Here is a 20998-nt window from a genome sequence, read left to right as displayed (position 1 = left end):
ACCACCAGAATCATGGTGGTGGCGGCTTTTATTTTTATTGTGACCCCAGCCTTTAACGGCTGAGCCATCTCTCCAGCCCTAGTGGTAGTTTTTAATTTGCACTAAAAGCAAGAAATTCTGTAATTTGGCTCCAAGTTGATTTTATAGCCTAGCCGATCAAACCCATAAAGCTAGGTCGCTATGCTGTAGAAATGGGGCTGAGAATTTTGCAGCGTTTGTAGGGAAGTTTTTGTTTTCATAGAAATAGGGAACGGACACTTCTGCTGTAATGCTTATCAAGAAAACGGTGTCCAGCGTTCAGGTTAGTCCTGAGTTTTGCGAGGTTTTAAAGCCCGTCGAAAGAGCGCAGCAGTCACTCTGGAGCCCCGTTGCACACGCCCCCGCCCAGAGAGGCGAATGTCAGGAGCCTCGGTCCGATTGGTCGGAAACACTCCTGGGAAATCGGAAAACACCAATGGCTGGGACGAAGGGCGTGGTCTGGGACGCAGGAGGCGGGTCGATCCTCCGGTCCCGCCCCCTGATTCTGCTTCCGGGGCGGGAGGGTGGGCCACGTCATCTTCGGGCTCCCAGTGCCAGCCGGGCAGTGGATGTTGGGAAGCAAGATGGCGTCCACGGCCAGCATTCGGGAGAGGCAAACAGGTACTCGTTATTTCCTTCTCTGCAGCTTGGGCCTGAGCAAAGCAGCGACCTGTCTCTTGGCCGCCTTCGCTGGTTGTTCGTGCAGCTCGAAATTGAGCTTCTTGAGCTGCTCCACTTTGAGGTGAAAGGAAGAAATGACTTTAGTTTTACAGCTTTTCCTGTGGTACAGAGCGGCTTCAGTGGGCTGGTTCTGCATTACTGAGCTCCAGGAGGCCATCCCGGCAAGGGCTGGCAGTTGGTCTTTCCTTTCCTACGTTGTCATTTGACGAGGACTCTAGATTCACGTTTATTCATAGTTCAAGTCTCGCAGGATGGCTTGGTTTTCACTTTCAGGTCTGATGGTTTTTTTAAAAAACCGACATTTGCGCCGTAATTACAAAATCTGAGTATTCTTCTCAGAGCTCCTTACTTTATGCCGTGTTCTTTGTACCAGTCTCGGGAGAACCTGAAGAAAAATGATAATCACTTCCTCCTGCAGCTTGCTTTAAGGGAGTGGAGACTGTCAAATTAGCAGCGCCCCGTTTCAGTTGTTCCACAGATTAGTAATCTCAAAGTGGTATAATTGTATATTAAGTGAAGCACATTCATACAGCTTCCACTTAATTCACAAAATATAAAGGTACACACTACTTCCCTTGGCTTCTTTATTAATATGAGATACTCCTAATTTTCTCTAAGCAACTCTAGTAACTTGATAATTGCGCATTGGTCCCCAAATAATGATTTATAAATAGCTATATACAATATAGTTATGTTATATTTGATTTATATATACTACTTGTGGAGCCCAAATAATGATTTATAAATAGCTATATACAATATAGTTATGTTATATTTGATTTATATATACTACTTGTGGAGAAACCTTATGCCAAAGAAAATAGAAATAGGCCACGAACCATCAAGAATGTTTATAGTTTAATTCTCTTAAAATTATGCTTATTTGTATGAAAAATATTTGGTTACAATCAATACAGCATTCCAGAAGAATTTAAACTGTACCTGATTCCCTTGTCTTAAAAGGAAGAAAGAAAGAAAAGAAAAATAAGATAAAACTTCGTAGACTTGAATGTAGCATACTGAAATGTGCTTTACGTTTCTCAGTAGATATTAGTAAAACCTGTGAGGCACACTAAGGCATAACTTAAATATGGGAAAGTCAACAATGGTTTAAGCAGTGCTTAAGAATTCATCTTATTTGCAAAGAAATAGAAGTCCAGGTTTTCTTAGCACTTCGGGTCCAAGAGCTTAATAAAACTAAATGATTTTACTACCCAGCAGCAAAACTGTCCTGAATAAAGGGAGCCTTTTAAAAGTTGAATTTATGTAACAGTACATTTTAATATGCACTGTAAAACATTAAAATCTACTATTACATTTTGTCTTTCAGTGGAAATTAATTTCACTGCAGCAAGAGTCCACATTTTTACTATATTGCTTATGCTACATCAGTTATTAAATTTGTTCCCTAAGTGGATTGTTTCTTATTTTCAGAAGAATAAAATCTTTTGTGTTACAACAGTAGAAGTAGCATTTCCTTGATTTCTATTGAGAATATTTTGGAATAACAATCCTCAAATATTCTAAGTAGAATGCTCTGATACAAAGTAGTTTGTAGTCAATTTGGATGGATAAGATAGTAGTTTGTGCACTGAGAACTTATTATTGTTTTAGGTGGTTTCTGTTGTTTCCTAATTTCACAGATGAAGAAACTAAGGTACAAAGGTGTTAAATAACATACCTGTTTCTTGCTTTGTCCTCCTGAAATACCTCTGTAACCTCAGATACCACCGCTTTGTGAAAGCTTCCTTGATGACTTTCTTCTCTTTTCTATCCTCAATTCAACAGTCAGAATAAGTTGCTTGTTGCTGTTGCAGGTTCTTGCCTATCTTCTCAGTGTTGCACAGCCCAAATCAACTGCTTTTTCTCTTATTGTGACCCCATCTGGCCTCTTAATTTTAATTATTATATATGCTGGTATCTTGATCAGTGTTCTGTTGCTTTGAAGAGGCACCACGACTAAGGAAACGCTTATAAATAAAACATTTAATTTTGGCTTGCTTATAATTTCAGAGGTTTAGTCTGTTATCATGACAGGGGCAGTGGCAGCATGCAGGCTGACATGGTGCTGGAGAAGTAGCTGCCAGTTGTGCATCCAGATTCCCATGTAGCAGGAACAGAGAGTCTCTGGACGTGAAGTGGGCTTTTTGATACCTCAAGGCCCAACCCCAGTGACAGACTTCAGCCAGCAAGGCCACACCTCCAATCCTTTCATATAGTGCTGCTCTCTAGTGTCCAAGTATTCAGATCCCTGAGCCTAAGGGGCCACTTTCCTTCAAACCTCCACAGCTGGTGATTCCCAGGTAGAGGGCTCTGAATGCAGGCCACTTGGTTCTTTGTGTTGCTTATGGAAAACTCCTGTGACTGTCTCTTTTTTTTCTTTTACTTTAACTCAGTTCAGGTTTGTCCGTAAGTCATTCCATTTTTCTTTAACTCCGGTTGTTGTTGTCGTCCTCCAGCGCAGTCTCCTTGAGTTTGCACGATAACTTTCTGTCTGTAGTTTTTGCTTTTACAACCTTGTTCCCTTTCATTCTTTACAGACGCCACCTGCACTAAACATGGCACACATTTGCCTAAAACTTTCTAATAGTGTCTTCTTTTCATTGTGGTATAGTTGATCTCCAAAGTTCACATATGACCTAGGTTCTGCTTACTTTGCCCACTGTGTTACCTTCCTTGACCCCTCACCTGGATGTTCCTACCCTTTGTGTTTGTCTCTTGGTAAGTAACTTGTATGGCTCACTTCCTCCAGGTCTTTACTCAAAAGTGTTTCTCAGGAGGCCTTCCTAATCACTATTTATGATTACCCCACCTCTCTTTTCTCCTTTCGTGGTCCCATTCTTCTTCACAGCATTTAGTATGAGCTCATACATTACATGTTTTATTTATTTTGTAAATGGCCCTCATCCTCAACAAGGATGAAATGAAAACTGAGGACAGGCCATTCTTATCCATCTGTTTGCCTCTGTGTGATTGATCCCCTATATTTAGGGCAGAATCTAGTACATAAGCATTGTCCCTTAATGCAGTACAACAAATGGCCTGCCATTTCCATTTGTCTAGGTATTAATAGCTAATCTAACCATGACTTAAGGGAGTCCCCTTAATGGTCTATAGCAAATACTATATACCATTTTGTTTTTAAAAATATTATCAAAAAAATTTATAATTAAGTGAGAGAGACTTGAGCATCCAAGAAAATTTGGTATCTAAGGAAGCTTCTGATGGTGGTTGCCAAACCACCATTTGAAGTAAACTTTTTTCAGTACTAGTGCTGAGCAGTATCTCAACCTTTACGTGTTTATTAGCTGTTCTTTCAAAGGCGAATGTGCTCCGAGGTTATTTGTGTATTATATAGTACTGTATTCTTAGTTTGTTGTAGACAGAGACTGCGCTTTGGTTTCCCGGCCACCCAGACCCGAATAATCACACAGAAGCTATATTAATTACAACACTGTTTGATTACTGGCTCAAGCATATTTCTAGCTAGCTCTTTAGTCTTAAATTAACCCATTTCTATTAATCTATGTATTGCTACAAGACTGTAGCTTACCGATAAGGTTCCAGCATCTTTCTTCTTCAGCAGCTGCATGGTGTCTCCCTGACTCCGCCTTCTTTCTCTCTGCATTCAGTTTAGTTTTCCTGCCTAGTTCTATTCTGCCCTGCCATAGGCCAAAGCAGCTTCTTTATTAACCAGTGATAATAAAGCATACAGCATACAGAGGGGAATACCACATCATCTTGGATTGCAGATTATTCTGTATTACCTAAAATTCAAATGCATTTAAAAGTCAAAGTAGCCTGGCATGGTGGCACATGTCTTTAATCAGGAGGCAGAGGCAGGCCGAGCTCTGTGAGCCCTGTGTACATAGTGTGTTCTAAGGCAACCAGGGCTACATAGTAAGACCCAGGTAGATTTTAAGGTAATCAGGTTTTTTTTCTTTTATTTATGTCTTTTATATCGTGTGTCTTGATCCCATTCATTTCCCATCCCTTCACATCCATCCTCCGCCCCTGCACCCCCATCCAACAAAGCAAAATTAAGAGAAAAAGGAAAAAATTTAAAAGGGGGGAAATTAAAAGCCTGGTCATGGAAGCTTGTGACACAGTGAGTCACCCCATAAACCCCTTTGCCCGTACATCTTAACTTGTAAGTGTTCATTGCAAAGAGTCACTAGTCGGGTTCGGGGCCTCTGCTTTCTATTACACTATCGATAACCTAGTCTTGCCCTGGGTTGTGGAGATCCTACAGCTGTGGGTCTGTGAGTCAGGCCCCTTCACATGCTCCAGCAGATCATAGATGGCGTGGATGCTGGGTCTTGGCCTGGGCAGCTGTAGGGTCGGTCTACCAGCCAGTTCTCCCCTGTCCTCACCACCAGGGTGAGCTCTCCAGTGTTGCAGCAGTGAGCTGGGAGTGGGGCCAGTTCTCATGCCCTCAGGGTCGGTGCTCTCACACTTGCACCCTTGGGGCCAGCTCTAGTGTGTTGCCCAGGCGAGGTACAGGGGCTACTGCAGCTGGTGAGAGGTAGGGACAGTCCTTCCACTCTTAGGACCCCAGGGCCAGCTCCTCCACTCTCTCAGGCTTTGATGGACGGGAGGAAGGGGAAGGGCATCTCTTGTCCACCCATGAGTAGCCGGTCTTAAATCATCTGATTTATACATTTTCTTGAATACTTGGCCGGCTCAATTTCAGGTGCTTGCATGCAGGAAGTCAGGTTTACTCTCCAGCACCACTTACAAACTAGGAGGGATGGGCAATGCATGCCTACCTGTATCCCAGTATTTAGGAGGCATAGGCATGGTATTAGAAGGTCAAGATTATCCTCTTGAGACTGACTTAATGAGACTATAGCTAAAAAAACTCACACAGATACATGCACACACAGAGAACACCAGCATAGTAGAGTTTCATTTTCCTTAGAAAATGTTTATCTGCTGTGGTCAATGAACACATGAGCAATAAAAGCCACGTAGCACTGTAACATATAAAGCATGGCTGCTCTGGTTTTTGAAAGTGAATAACTTCAGTCATTATCTAGTACATTATGAAGTCTCATTTTCCCCTAGGACTATAAACTAATTAAACTGTATAACCTTTGAGTGGATTTATTGGCTTATACTCTGGAGTAACTAAAAAACAGACCTACTGTAGTGGGTTTCCATATGAAACAGTTAAGCATGCTATAGACAATCTTTGTAAAGATTGTTCTTACCTTTGCTTTCAGCCAAATAGTAGACAACAGTAGCGGTTAGCTATTAAGACTGTCGCAAGTTCACGGTCAAAGCGATTTCTTTTGACTTTTGTATAAAAGGCAATGTGGGGTTGTCAGGAGGAACAGAAAGTGCCTTTTCAGGAATGTGTGGGGTTTTTTTGGTTTGTTTTGCTTTTGTTTTCGGTAATTTGAGACAGGGTTTCTCTGGGTATCTCTGGCTGTCCTGCAATTTGCTCTGTAGACCAGGCTGGCCTGGAACACACAGAGATCCCCCTTCTCCCTCCCCGAGTGTTCGGATTAAAGGTATGCACCCTCGTTGCCCGCACAGTGTCAAGAATCAAACCCATGTGGTCTGAGTAAGAGCTGTACCACTGAGCTACGCCCCAGACCCCGGGCACTTTTCACCACTTATTTTGGGACAGGTGCCTTTTTTTTCTTGCTTCGTAATGGATGCCAATTGGCTGTTGACGAAATTGTCTTACAAGATCTGAGCCTAGCTTTACACATTCAGTCATGTCGTTAGTCAGTTTTGTTAGCATTCATTTATGTATTTTGTTTGTAGTGAGGAAACAAACAAAAGCCTGCTCTAGATAACTGATGTTGTAAACTTTGGTTTTCAGTGGCTCTGAAGCGAATGTTGAACTTCAATGTGCCTCATGTTAAAAACAGCACCGGAGAGCCAGTATGGAAGGTAAGAGCTGCGTGGTACGAACTGTGACCTTTCTCTGAACCCTAAAATGATCGTAAGTGGAAGAAGTTTCTTGTAAATCTAAAATTAGTCTGTTTTAATTAGAATTTATGAATATTTTTATTCTCTTTATTATCCCCTAGACAATATAGTTATTTACATAGAAGTGTAGCATTCAAGAGGATCATGTAGGACATGTACAGTGCTCTGTCATTTTGTAGAAGGACAATCCTTGATTGTCCAAGGATTTGGTACCTTGGAGGGTCCTGGAACCAAACCCAAGACTGTGTATGTATGTGCCTCCCCTCCCTATGTATGTCTAGTGGTAGATGAGGTACAGAAGACATTACCAGTAGTAACTACTGTCAGCGACTCTGCTCCTGTGTTTTCAAGGATTGAAAAGTAAGCAAAGGTCACGGGAAAGTAAGCACTATGGTAGCGTGGCAGTTGATCTGATAACGACAGCTCTGGGTGACTGAGGAGTGGAGAGGCGCAGTGGACACAGAGGTTGTCCGTGCCGTGGGCAGTGTAGAGCAGAACTGCAGAGCCGCTGGTGGAGTGGAATAGGACGTAGGAAACTTCACGCTGGGTGTGGGGGAGTTACATTACGGGATATTTATTACTGTAATTCTCCATTTAGTATTTCCTGACCGCGGTTTCTACAGATAACAGACTGCAGAAGTAGAAACTGGGTAAGGGACTACTCTGTATTTAAGGTTTAAATAGAAAGAGTCTTGAAAGATTGAGCACCTTTTAGAGCCACAGCAGAAAAATTGTAGCTTCTCTTAAGGAAATTTCTGGCATTTAAAAATAGCATGTACTAAGCCGGGCGGTGGTGGCGCACGCCTTTAATCCCAGCACTCGGGAGGCAGAGGCAGGCGGATCTCTGAGTTCGAGGCCAGCCTGGTCTACAAGAGCTAGTTCCAGGACGGGAACCAAAAAAGCTACGGAGAAACCCTGTCTCGAAAAATAAAAAAAATAAAAAATAAAAAAATAGCATGTACTAACAGTAGCAGAATTCATTTCACCCCAAGCAGTTTCTTTCTCTTTAAAGAGTCACTTCGGACAGTTGGAAACCTAACCATTGAAGATCTCATTTGTTAGCCCAACCTCCACAGCTAACAGAGTTAGGCTGACATGGAGTTCTATATTCAGGAACATTGGTTTTATTTGTGGTTGATATTATTAAGACATTGCTTTGAACTGTAGGCTAAGCTGGCCTCAGACTCACTGTGGTCCCCCTCGGTCCCTGAGTGTGCTGTTACAGGTGTGAGCCACTGTATCTGGCTTAGGGACTTCACTTTTTAAGTCAATATCTATTTTACCTAAGATGCTTAAATTCCTAAATTGTCTTTATAATGTTGGAACTTGTGATATTTTAGGGGTTTTATTTTATTTATTTTTTTTTTTTTTTTTGGTTTTTCGAGACAGGGTTTCTCTGTGGTTTTGAAGCCTGTCCTGGAACTAGCTCTTGTAGACCAGGCTGGTCTCGAACTCACAGAGATCCGCCTGCCTCTGCCTCCCGAGTGCTGGGATTAAAGGCATGCGCCACCACCGCCCAGCCTAGGGGTTTTATTTTACGTGTATGGGTGCTTTCCCTACATATATATGTGTGTACCATGTGAGTGCCTGGTGGTTGCCGAGGTCAGAAAAGGATGTTGGATCCCCTGGAACTAGATTTGCAGATGGTTGTGAGCTGCCATGTGAATGCTGCGAATCAGACCTGGGTCCTCTGAAGAGCAGCCAGTCTCTTAGCACTGAACCAAACCTCCAGCCCTGTACTGTAGTTTTAAAGGGGGCTAAGTTTTTTAATCTCATCTTTACAGGGTCTTAGAAAGGATATATATGGACTAATATGAAAAAAATAAGTCAAGTATGAATTTGCTGTATGTTCAAAGTTCTTTTTTTTTGTTTGTTTGTTTTTTTTTTTTTTTTTTTTTTTTGGTTTTTCGAGACAGGGTTTCTCTGTGGTTTTGGCTCGAACTCACAGAGATCCGCCTGCCTCTGCCTCTGCCTCCCGAGTGCTGGGATTAAAGGCGTGCGCCACCACCGCCCGGCTTTCTTTTGGTTTTTTGAGACAGGGTTTCTCTGTGGTTTTGGAGCCTGTCCTGGAACTAGCTCTTGTAGACCAGACTGGCCTCGAAGTCACAGAGATCCACCTGCCTCTACCTTCCGAGTGCTGGGATTAAAGGCATGCACCACCACTGCCTGGCTCAAAATTCTTTCTTAAAGGCTAAAATAAGCACTTTGTAGTCTGATATTTTTGGTTTTTCAAGACAGGGTTTCTCTGTAGCTTTGAAGCCTGTCCTGGAACTAGCTCTTGTAGACCAGGCTGACTTCAAACTCAAAGAGATCCACCTGCCTCTGCCTCCCAAGTGCTGGGATTAAAGGCGTGCACCACTGCCACCTGGCTGTAGTTTGATTTTTAAACTTAGAATATTTTATAAAAAGTTTCTAAAATTGTTGCTTTATTTAAAGCTAACTAGTAATAATGTCTTAAAGACTACATAACTATATGGATAGTCGTTTGAGTAGTGGTGGAAGTACGAAACTAAACATGGAAAAGAATTCAGTATACTGATTACTAAATGAAATTGACTTCAATGTTATCTTAATGTGGGTTCTCAGTTGACTGTTCATTAATAACAATGTTTAAACATACCATTTTTTTAAAGGTACTCATTTATGACAGATTTGGCCAAGACATCATCTCTCCTCTGCTGTCTGTGAAGGAGCTGAGAGACATGGGGATCACTCTGCATCTGTGAGTGTTCGCAGGTTTCTAACAGTGCATTTATCTTCACATTTATTGAGAAAAATTTATTTCTTTGGTCACCTTGAAGTGAAATTTTTAAGGTCTGTTTGCAGAGAAAATTAATGTTAGGCCACAGTACCTATGCAACCTTCTAAAGTTAAAAATAGTCTCAGTTTGAGGCCATATAACTCCAGAATTTAAATGTTTTTATTTCCCAGTATGTCTGGCTGCTCTCTGAAGAAGAAGAGCGAGTGCTCTTTGGCATCCCACAACCTCTAAAAGATTTCACCTAATTTAAATGTACTTCAAAAGAATCTAAATTAGTTCATCAGTAACGTGAGCATTCTAAGTGTTTAAATGAAGTAATAGCCATCAAATCATTGCTTTCTTGATTGCTAAGTTTAATTGTTTGATACATTTGATGATAAATTGCACTACTTTATAGACACCCTGCCTCTGCTTCCCAAGTGCTGGGATTAAAAGCGTGCTCCACCACCGCCCGGCTCTTAAACTGACTTTTTTAAAAGCATCTGAGGGGAGACAGTGATTTGTTGTCATTTCTGTATTCTAGCCTTTTGCACTCGGACCGGGATCCCATTCCAGATGTTCCTGCAGTGTACTTTGTGATGCCGACTGAAGAAAATATTGACAGGATGTGCCAGGTGACAGAGGGAAGAGGGCACCAGATCTCATTACAGATGGCTGTGAGCCACCGTGTGGATGTGCTCTTAACCTCTGAGCCATCTCTCCAGTCTGACCAAGGGATTCTTATTTTAGCTGAAACCTAAGATTACCTGATTGTTTGAATATCAAAACAGACTTATTTCTTTTAAAAACACAAATCTTAGATGTTCATTATAGAGAATCATTAATTCCTTTACCAGCTTCCACTTTGATTTTTTTATACTATCTTTTAATTTTAATAGAGTAGATTCATGTTTTTTGACTGGAGAATACTTTATCAGTAAATACTAAGTCTGGCCTTTATAAATCTCCTTTCTCTGACAGTGACAAGCATGGTTCCCGACAGTGATATTTTATATATGTTTTAATAAATGAAGCTTGCCTGAAGATCAGAGGGTAAAACTAAGCCACCTGAGGCCAGGCAGTGGTGTCACACGCCTTTAATCCCAGCACTAAAGGGGAATATAAGACTAGAGGAGACAGGCTAGGGACTCAGTCTGCAGTCACCTAGTCTTGGTAGAGGGAAGACTTCTCTAGTGGCTTGGCTCTTTTGCTTTTCTGATCTTCAGGCAAGCTTTATTTATTAAAACATGACTAAAGTATCGCTGTAGTTCCCGGTAGCAGTTACTCTGTCTGCCCCTCGGCTTGAACACTCTTCACCTTTGCTACATCACTTGTCCTCACACATACTCCAGCTCGCAGTAGACATCTTAAAATTGGTCACATAAAATTGTAATAACATTAAATCTTTTTTTTTTTTAAAGATTTATTTATTTATTATGTATACAACATTCTGCCTCCATATATGTCCGCATGCCAGAGGAGGGCGCCAGATCTCATTACAGATGGTTGTGAGCCACCATGTGGTTGCTGGGAATTGAACTCAGGACCTCTGGAAGAACAGCCAGTGCTCTTAACCTCTGAGCCATCTCTCCAGCCCATAACATTAAATCTTAATGTACATTCATATATGCTTGAAAATGCCTACTACATCTTATATGTGTGGACGTATTTAGATATCCATACCTAATGTCTAAAAATATTTTAAAAACTGATTACGAAATTGTACAAATTAATTCTGCTTTTGGGTGAAAATAAATACTTCTAGAGTAAGTATTTGGAATGAACACATCTGTACAATGAAAGAATTACTTCTTAGGTTATATGATCAAAGAAATCCAAATATAATCAGCATTTAATTATGTTAGCTAGTATATTAGCTACTTATAGATTTAAAATAAAACAGCTTGAGACAGGATTTTTCCATGTTTCCCAGCTGGCCACACTCCTGTGATGTCCTCAGCCTCCTTAGTACCTGGTTCTGGGGCTGCCACATGGTGCTGTGTACTTCTGTGTATCAGAAAACTGCAGATTGAAGGTGTCAGTTTTGTACTATATATAGCTAATGGGATTTGGTTGATAATATACTTGTATAACATAGATTATTAAGCTATATTTCAGTGGCCAAGTAGCTGGCTTGTCATTACTTTATTCTCATATTTTGTTATTATCATTTATTTATTCTGTCTTTCAAATGTGTGTCATCTGCTCCAAAGCCTGGCGTTTAGTATAAGAGCTTTGTATTTACTGGTTCCCTGTCTACTCTCAGAGTGACGAATTCATTCATTATATTTATAGGATCTTCGAAATCAGCTCTACGAATCCTATTATCTAAATTTTATTTCTGCAATTTCAAGAAGTAAACTGGAAGACATTGCAAATGCAGCATTGGCAGCGAGTGCAGTGACGCAAGTCGCCAAGGTAAGAGTCACTTGACTGAGTGCATTTTTAGTGTAAGAGCCAGCCGTGTCCGAGAGCTTCTGACTGTTACAGCTAACCTACGAAATAGTTAGACTTAAGTCTTCAAAAATGAGTTTATTTAAATTGTCTTTAAAGTAGGGAAAGTAAAGCAGAGTAGAAGAATTTACTGCTCACTGACTTGTGAGACAGAAATGAGAAGTAGATCCAGATTTGTGTCCGGCTGAGATTCAAGGGATCCTTGGAGCTCACTTTAGAAATAAGTTGGCAGCCTTGTTTTACATTGCTTGTGTTCACTACAGTCCGTCCCCACATCATCTCCAGATCTTCTTATTTAGGAAAGCAGGTCCAGAGAGTCCAGAGAGCGTCCTAGAAGGGTGAAAATGTGCAGCAGGCCAGCGTTCCCGCGACGTCCTCCTCAGCTCCCATTGGGGTTAACAAGCGCACTCTCAGATAACCCTGGCCTTACCCTGCTGCTCTGTGTGCCTCTTGAGTTTTGAGAGGGCACAAGTTAAAGTTGTGGACAGGAGGGATGAAATCACACCCTCAGTACATCTTAGAGAGAGCCTGTTACTGTTCGTGAGTGCCTTTGAAGGCTCCTTCCTGTGTTCTCATTCATTTCATACAGAATCATAGGAACTCTTTTCAGTTTTTAGCTAAATTTAATATCTTTCAGGTAGTTTTTTAGAATATTTTTAAAATTTTATTTATGTGTCTCTATGTATGTATGTATAGATGTAGGTAGGGACCAGAAGAGGGTATCAGATCTCCTGGAACTGAAGTTACGAGCAGCTGTGAGCCACCTAATGTGGGTGCTGGAACACTAGCTCTGGTCCTCTGGGTAAACAGCTTGGCGTCTTAACTGCTGAGCCGTCTGTCCAGCCCTTGGTAGTTTTTTACCTTCTGGACTTGTCCAGAGCTGCAGTAACTTCCCTGGTGTGTGTGTAAAGGCTGTGGTGCAGAAACAGCTGCTGTGTGGGTGTGAAGGACACCTGGTCACAGAATAGAGGAAGATACATTCCTATCACAACCACGGTTTTTGTTTTCTGAAAATAATGCTCTCTTTATTGCCCCAAATTTGTTTTCATTGTTTAAAAATGTTTTTGTTTCTTTGTTTTTTGTCTTTATTATTCTTAACCCCCTTTAAAAAAAAAAAGACATTTTAATTTGTGTCTGTGTGTGTGAATGTGTGCCGCATGTGTGTGGGTGCAAGTGGAGGCCAGAGGAAGGCAGGAGCTATAGACAGCAGTGAGCCGCCGGCCATGGGTGCTAGGAGTGAACCCTGGTGCTCTGGAAGAGCAAGCAAGCACACTTAGCCACTGAGCCATCGCTCCAGCTCCTGTGGCTAATTCTTTACATTTATGTAGGCAGGCATCCTGCTACACGTATAATTTTTAATTATAACTTTTACTATTTTTGTCATTCAGTGATTCAGCCAAACTAAATTTTTAGTATTGCTATATACTAAAGTTGGTTCATAAGGCTTTTGTTTGTTTGTTTCTAGGTTTTTGACCAGTATCTCAATTTTATTACTTTGGAAGATGACATGTTTGTATTATGTAATCAAAATAAGGAGCTTGTTTCGTATCGTGGTATGTAAAGACACAAATACTACAAGTCATTTGTAATGTTACAAAGTGAGTGGCGTGATGGGAGAGAACAGTGATTCTGAATGTGTTTACAGTAGTGTATCCTAAAGTACAGAGGAGAGAGAGCCTCAGCCTAAATTGTCGTAGATAAATAAGACAATAAATTTGTTTTGTAATGCAAGTAAGTACCAGTTCTTTGACCTGCGAGGAATCCCCAGAACAGCTTGTCAAATGAGACAGTGTTTCCATGCAGGGAAAGCTAGCACTCCAGTAGCTTGACCTTAGACAAAAGTCACGTGCTTACTTCTCTGTACTTCCTTCAGTTCTGGCCCAGATTGTGAGCTTTCTGAGACAAGGCAGCATCATTCTTTTGGCTCACTGAGAACTCTCATTTGTTTTCTTATTGAGATTAAAGAAAAATTTTAAGAGAGTATATCTATTTTGGAGACAGGGTCTTGTTTTGTAGTGTAGGCTGACCTCAGAGTGGGCTTCTCCTTCCTCAGCCTTCCAAAGGACTTGCAGGCGTCTGCACTGCCATCCTGGGCTTCTGTGAGATTTCTGACGGTGGTTTTTATTCACAGAAGTCTGTTTGTATTGTGTTCATTTTTCAGACTAATTACCACCTAACCTTGTATTTGAAATCTCGTTTCCTTATAGCCTTTACATTAAACTTAGGAATTTTATTTATAAATCTAATAAAAATTAAAACAGATGTCTTCAATTTTTTCCTTGGACAATTAAATTGCCCAGACGAGCCTGCTGTCGGTCCTGCTTATCAAGCGTGGTTAGAACACATCACTGCTTAGTTCCACTAAGTACTCACCATTGCGCTTATCAATATGTACGTCATTCTTCCTTTAAAAGTGATTCAGCCCATCCAGGCAAATTTACAAGTCTATTAAGTAAGACTGCTGAACATTAAGTCATTAAAAATAACTAAATTTGAATAAATATGAAGTCCCTTAAATACTTGTACAGTAACACTGAATAGAATTTCATTCCTGTCTTTTTACTTCTAATGGATGCTAGCATTCTTACCCAATACAATAAGCGCACATCTCAGTCAAATGGAAATCATCCAAGACACGGAAGCTGGAAGTCATTCATCGGGTTGGCATTCCTGATGGGACTTCTGCCAGCTGCTCAGGTTGCTTCTTGCTCATAGACATGGCCCTGGCTTTTAGGACCCAAGGGCTGTGCTTCTGCAGAGATTTGACTCCTGCTTGACGATGGCGCAGAGTTCATGCTCAAGTGTTCTCCAGAGCACTTGTTTCATGCAGTTTGACTGGATGACAGTCCGCGACACCTCAGCGAGAGTGTGTTTTCTTGGTTCTTGTATGGCCTGGTGGAGTTGCTGTCTTTATCTTCTCTGCTTGGGCAGTTCCTTAGGGACTTGGGTACCCAATTTCCTCTGATGCTGATCACATTACATGGTTTTTATAATTCGGGTCGGTATCTGCTTGTTGTTCTATATGTGCAAGCTTTTTAAAGGTGTAAATTTTGATTGCCTGTGTTGTCCTCTCTCTTTTAGCCATTAATAGGCCAGATATCACAGACACAGAAATGGAAACTGTTATGGACACTATTGTTGACAGCCTCTTCTGCTTTTTTGTTACATTAGGTACGTTTTTAAGTCTGTTCCTTCAAAGTAACTAATCACTTAACTCATTTGGAAATATTATGTACTGCAGATATTTTATTTTTTATTTTTGAAGTCAGGGTCTCATTATGTAGTTCTGGCTGTCTTGGAACTCACAGAGATCAGCCTGCCCCTGCCTCCCCATAATGAAGTAAAAGGTGTGCAGGATCACGTCTGGCTATAATACTGTTCTAGCCTGTTATGTAGAGAAGTTTCTCTGAAGTTGAGAGAAAGCATGCATTCTATAATAGGAAAATAAAATGCTTCTTCTAATAACAATATGAGTTAGCGTTCAGATTTATTTTATTTTCTTAAGATGAGTTCTCATAAGCCTAGGCTGGCGTCTATGTAACCTAGGCTAGCCTCCCAAGTGCTGAGCTTACAGACACATATCACCATACCCAGCTCAGCAGACCTTCTGAATTAGCTCCCTAGATACTGTTGGTAATGCAGCTCCTTACCGTATTGTTAAGGTGGTTTGTTGATGGTTCCTCCCTATTGTCGGCCATTTTCTAGTTGTCTTTAGTTTCTATCAAGAAGCTTTCAAACATACTTCTGAATAGACAGGTCTGTGCATGGTAATTATCAAGACAAGTGCAAAAGCTTTCAGAAAACACGGAGGAAAACTTGTACAAATTCTTGGGCTCCTTCCTTGTAGAGATCCACCCCCCCACACACACACCCCACCCCCCCCACCCCCGTTACATCTTAGCCAGCAAGTTCCTGTGTTTTCTGTTTTCAATCTACCTATCGATTGATAGATAAATTTTTGGTTTTTTGAGACAGGGTTTCTCTGTAGCTTTGGAGCCTGTCCTGGAACTAGCTCTTGTAGAACAGGCTGGTCTCAAACTCACAGAGATCCCCCTGCCTCTGCTTCCCGAGTGCTGGGATTAAAGGCATGAGCCATCACCACCCAGCTTGTTTTGTATTTCTTTGTAGCCATATATCTCTGTTTTGTTTTGTTTTTTTCCAAGAGTGTTACCTCCATTAGGTTTTAAATGTATTCTCACTACCCTGCAGGGGACTCAGGTCTTGGTTGTTTGTTGGTTGACTAGATTTTATGTATTGAGTGTGAAATCCGAGGCTGCACCAGGTAGACAGTGGCCCCCAGGGCTGCGTCTCCAGCCTTTGTTTGCTCTCATTGTTAAGAAAACTGCAGGTGTGTTACCTGTAGTCCTGCTGTCCTGAGCTCTCCAGTCTGATCTGTGGTTGTGGTTATTGTTAACAGATAGCAGGAGTTATGCTTTAAACCACTAGAGTGGAACAGATGTACAAATGATAATTTTTAGGACACTCTTAATAATATCCAATTTTTGCCTTAATACATACTAAACAGTAAATAGAAAACAATCTAAAGAAATTGTTGTTGATTTTGTTTTGTTTTTTTTCTCAGAGACAGGTCTTCCTATGTAGCTTGAGCCCATTTTGAAGCTCTGTCACCTCGCTCCTGCCTTCTGAGTGCTGGAATTGCAGCCTCCTTGCCCAGATGGCTAATTCTTTTTATTATTATTATTAAAATTTTTTTATTAAAAATTTCTGCCTCCTCCCCGCCTCCCTTTTCCCTCCCCCTCCCCCCACTTCCCACGCCCCACTCCCCTTCCCCTCCCTCTCCAGATAGCTAATTCTGTACTTCTTCCTTTTTTTTGTTTTTGGTTGGGCATGATTCTGTTGAGGTACAGGATCTCATATAGCCCAGTCTACCTGGTCTGGAATTCTTGAATTTCTTGTCTCAACTTCCCAAGGGCTGGGATAAAGGCATATGTCACCATGCCCAGAATTTGTACAAGTATTTTTTAATTTTTATAACAAGCTTGCATAATCCAGGCCATCAGAGGAGAAGTTTTTAAAAATTAATCAGTATTACACATTTTCACTTGACAGTCTGCTTCCCTGGAAAATGAAATGCTGCCATGGCAACACATGGGGACCGCAGAAGATAGTCTGTCTGTCTCCATGCGTGAAGTCTTCCTAGAGGGGTTGAGCCTTAGGTAGATCCTTTACTATGTCATAAGGAAAGAAATGAGGAGGTCCAGTGAGTTGACGTGGACATGGGAAGAGACATTGAGGGTCTTCACAATAGTAAAGAATGTGTTTGCTGTAATCATTTAAGTTGGTTTTACAAAGGGATAACCATCATTTGCTATTAAATAATTATTATTATTATTATTATTATTATTATCATCATTATTATTATTATAGTCCCAAACTGTTGTAGTTCCTAACCTCTTTTTATTATTTTAAAACAAATTAAAGTAACTTCTGTGACTAGAGGGTCGACTCATCCTTGGAAACTGCAGTTGGAGGTCCACGTGCTGGCGTAGTCCATCCCTGCTCCAGTTTAAAATCCTCCTCTTCTGGCTCTGCTTATTGTTACAGAGAAGGTTAATTTCTGAAATCTTGCTTTCAGTCTTGAGATTTCCCAGTCCTGTGTTTGCATCTTCACATCTGCTAATTTAAAGTATACATTTTAATTTGTAGCCAAGGTCATTGCTAACATTTTTTGTTAAAATAGGTGCTGTTCCCATTATCCGGTGCTCAAGAGGAACTGCCGCAGAAATGGTGGCAGTGGTGAGTCTCGGCCTGAGTGCACAAACACAGCCGTGTGAGCTGCTCTCTCCCAAGAGTCTGGACAGTGGTGTCATATGTGGCGAACCAATGCAGAGATTTGGTTACTTTGGGACTCCTCATCCCCACCTCCCCAAATGAAAGGCCACCTCTGTGCATGTCTCTGCAGCAGAGTAAAACCGCCAACTGTGCGTGCTGTCCTAGTCCGCACGCACTTTTGCAGGTTATTTTACTCTTAACTTCCCCCAAATTATTCTGCATTTAGCTTCTTTTAGTAAGTGCTTATTAGCAACAAACACAGCTTTAATATTGAATTAAAGAGAATTTTCTTTAAAGATTAAAAGAGGGATTAGGAGAAACAAAGAATTCCTTCAAACAAACAAACAAGCCTGCAGTGTACACAGCATGGAAAGATGAAGTATAATGAGCTGGGCTTTCCGTACCCTACACTTCTTGCCATCCCCACCCTTCCAGACCAGACTTTTCTCTTTACTTCAGTCGTGCTAAGAGAGTGCTGGTCATACTGAAGAATGTTTATTAGTGGTACCAGGGCTGAAGTACATTTTTTTAAAAAAAAAAAAAAAAAGAAAAAATTGGTTTTTTTGAGTGCAAATTATGATGGTATTGAAATAGTTAAAATATTTAGGTTCTGAATTACCACTTTATAAAGAAAGTCAAAGTTTCTTGATTATGTACTGAAAAGTTGAATATTTAATATTATATTTCGTATTTAATGTCATATGAAAGTATTAACAGTTCATCTAAAATTTGATTTTCAGAAACTAGATAAGAAACTTCGGGAAAATCTACGGGATGCAAGAAACAGCCTCTTTACAGGTGACCCACTTGGGACTGGCCAGTTCAGGTGTGTGGCTGTTAGTTTCTATTTTGATTTCCTTGTGTGATAAGAATGCTTTTATCATCAAAGAATGATTTCTTACTTTTTCATCTGGTGTCAGAATCAAGGTTTTGACTTAACTTGAAGCATAAATAGATACAGATAGAAATTACCTTCTTTCAGTAGACATGTCTTCATGCGCTTCCGCTGTAGAAGGCTTTCTGTTTACATGGCTTCCAAGGTTTGAGGCTACTTCCTCTCAGGGATCAATCTTCTTGGTTATAAGGAAAATGAACATTCTGTAGTTCTAATAACTTGCAAGGTATTTCTGTCTTCGGCTGAGCAAGTAATGCCAAAGTCGCTGACTGTTCACCGCCTATTGAGTAGGAATGCTAAACCCATGCATAGCAGAGTGCATTTTGATTTTGTCAGTGGGAAACATTGTTGAAAGAAGTAGAGAAACTTGCTACAATGTCTAAGAATTATTTAAAGAAGAGACAAGTGAATTCTTACCTACAGATTTGGCTAATTAGTAAGACCTGTCAAGGCAGAAATAGCTGTCTCTAGCAATGAAAGCATCATCTGCTTGTTCATATGCAGTAACTCTGAGTTCTTAGCCTTGTGCACCGCTGTGCTGTCAGTACTGCCCACGCCGGCCGGCTCTGTGTTACTTGTTTGGCAGTCTCAGCCCTCCACTCCCTCACGCCTCATCTGCCTTCCTTGACCGTCCTGAGCGTCGTTCATCTGTTCTCATTGTTTGTTCTTCACACTCATACCGTACTGTTACTGTTAAGTCTCCTTTTATGCTATGCTGTGTACCCTAGGAACCAATAAAAGGGCACTGCTTTATTTTGTCAAATTTGGTTTCTTCACACTATTATGGCATTTTATCATGGTTGAATATATTTTGAGTTAGCAGTTTGTTGGATGGGTGTTAGTTATGTTTAAATCCAACCATAGACTAGTGGTTGTCAGCCATCTTGATTCTGCTGCCTGTAGACATGTGGTGAAGTCTGGAGACATGTTTAGTAGTCTTAACCAGGTGTGTGCCTCCAGAATCTAGTGGTGTGTGTTGTAGCATGTCGAGAAGCATCTTAGAATGCTAGACTTGACCATGCACACCACAAACCATGGTGAGCAAATTATGTCAGCAGTGCCACAGTGAAGAAACCCTGCTGTAAGCCATCTTCCTCCCTCTCCACGTGCTCTGGAATAATAAACTGCACTCAATAGTAAGGGCATCGCTAACGTTTAGTCTGGAGTCAGTGCAGTTAGGAAGGCCCCTAGCCTACGCCTGTGGGGCAGAGAGGCACTAATGTGGACCTGCGTAGCTAGTATGACAGCTGAGGTGCCCGCAGCTGACTGTAGTAGAGGTGTTACGTGTTCCACAGCTGTAGTAGCCGCTGCTCGTATCACAGTGGCACACTGGAAGGTACTAGGAAGTTTGAAATGTGTACGTTACTTTCACGTTTATATGATGTTCTGACACATTTGCAGCTTCCAGAGGCCCTTGTTAGTCCTTGTCGACAGAAACATTGATTTGGCGACGCCCTTGCACCACACGTGGACATACCAAGCCCTGGTACATGATGTGCTGGTAAGAGGCTGCATACAGCACTTTTTATTGGAATGTGGTAAATTCAGTAGTTTCCTTCATTGTAAACTAACATTGTGGCTACAGACACAAAGTTAAGTGGGATAAAACTGAAAAATACAGCTAAAAATAGTGCTGTAGATGCTAGAGAAGTAGGGCTGAATCCATGGTCTCTAAGTATGGGGTAAATCAGTGCATTGTTGGCAGGGATGGGGAAGAAGCAATGAAGAAAGTTAAGCGGCCATATTTTCATGTTAAGTAAGTAAAATTTAAAATTTGAAATCATTTCCTTTAGAAAGAAAAACTAATTCCTTCTTCAGTTAAACTTCATTTAATAGTAAAATTGAACAGCATTTTTGTTATGCATTATGTTTTCTGAAAAAATTTTAATTGCATGCTTAAAATTTGGTATTTGACTATGTTCACAATCATCCACTAAATGTTTGTTATGTAATGTATAGAAATAAAGCACAGCCCAACCTTCGTAAATTCATGCATACGTAATTTCTAGAAAAACCAATAGTAAGACCACAGTCTCCACTTTATAGACAGAGGAGGTGAGATGCAAGAGAATACAACCTTGACGTTCAAGGCCTGCATGGGCTAAGTAGTCCAGGACAACCTGCAGCCACAAATGAGACCTGAAAGAAAGAGAGTTGAGAGAATTTGAACCCAGAACATTAGCTTTAAGACAAGCATGCTAGTTGACAAGCTTCCAGGGCCATAGCCTAGCATCCTCAACACAAGGTTCCATATAATGTCATATGAAGAAGAAATGAGGGCACATAGCAGTGCATTTCCTTGAAACCAAGATAGTTTAAAGCATCTGCTTAAATCATATGCAGGAGTGTCGGTAGAAACTGTCAGTTCTACCTGTGCCACAACTTGGGAGAAGGTCAAGGGAATACTGGTTAGCCATTCAATACAGAAAGCAAAAGAAACCAGAGAGCCTCGGAAATGAGACAAGAATGCCTAT

The 20998-nt window shown here is 41.0% G+C and overlaps 1 protein-coding gene across 1 annotated transcript in view; it reads left to right on the top strand.

Annotated features, from left to right (window-relative positions):
* The first annotated feature begins 543 nt into the window (after nucleotides 1-543).
* Scfd1 (sec1 family domain containing 1) overlaps nucleotides 544-20998 on the top strand; it is a 68436-nt gene continuing 47981 nt past the window's right edge. Inside the window, exons 1-10 of the mRNA XM_057783419.1 lie at nucleotides 544-639; nucleotides 6533-6603; nucleotides 9276-9364; nucleotides 9927-10017; nucleotides 11678-11800; nucleotides 13302-13389; nucleotides 14918-15007; nucleotides 17538-17593; nucleotides 18370-18455; nucleotides 19926-20025. Coding sequence (XP_057639402.1) covers nucleotides 588-639; nucleotides 6533-6603; nucleotides 9276-9364; nucleotides 9927-10017; nucleotides 11678-11800; nucleotides 13302-13389; nucleotides 14918-15007; nucleotides 17538-17593; nucleotides 18370-18455; nucleotides 19926-20025 — 846 coding nt within the window. The 5' untranslated portion in view covers nucleotides 544-587. The remainder of the gene's footprint in view (nucleotides 640-6532; nucleotides 6604-9275; nucleotides 9365-9926; nucleotides 10018-11677; nucleotides 11801-13301; nucleotides 13390-14917; nucleotides 15008-17537; nucleotides 17594-18369; nucleotides 18456-19925; nucleotides 20026-20998) is intronic.

The sequence above is a fragment of the Chionomys nivalis genome, chromosome 10 (assembly GCF_950005125.1).
Source record: "Chionomys nivalis chromosome 10, mChiNiv1.1, whole genome shotgun sequence".
Lineage (NCBI taxonomy): Eukaryota > Metazoa > Chordata > Mammalia > Rodentia > Cricetidae > Chionomys > Chionomys nivalis.
The sequence above is the reverse complement of the archived record's forward strand: the minus strand, read 5'-3'. Positions and strand labels throughout refer to the sequence as shown.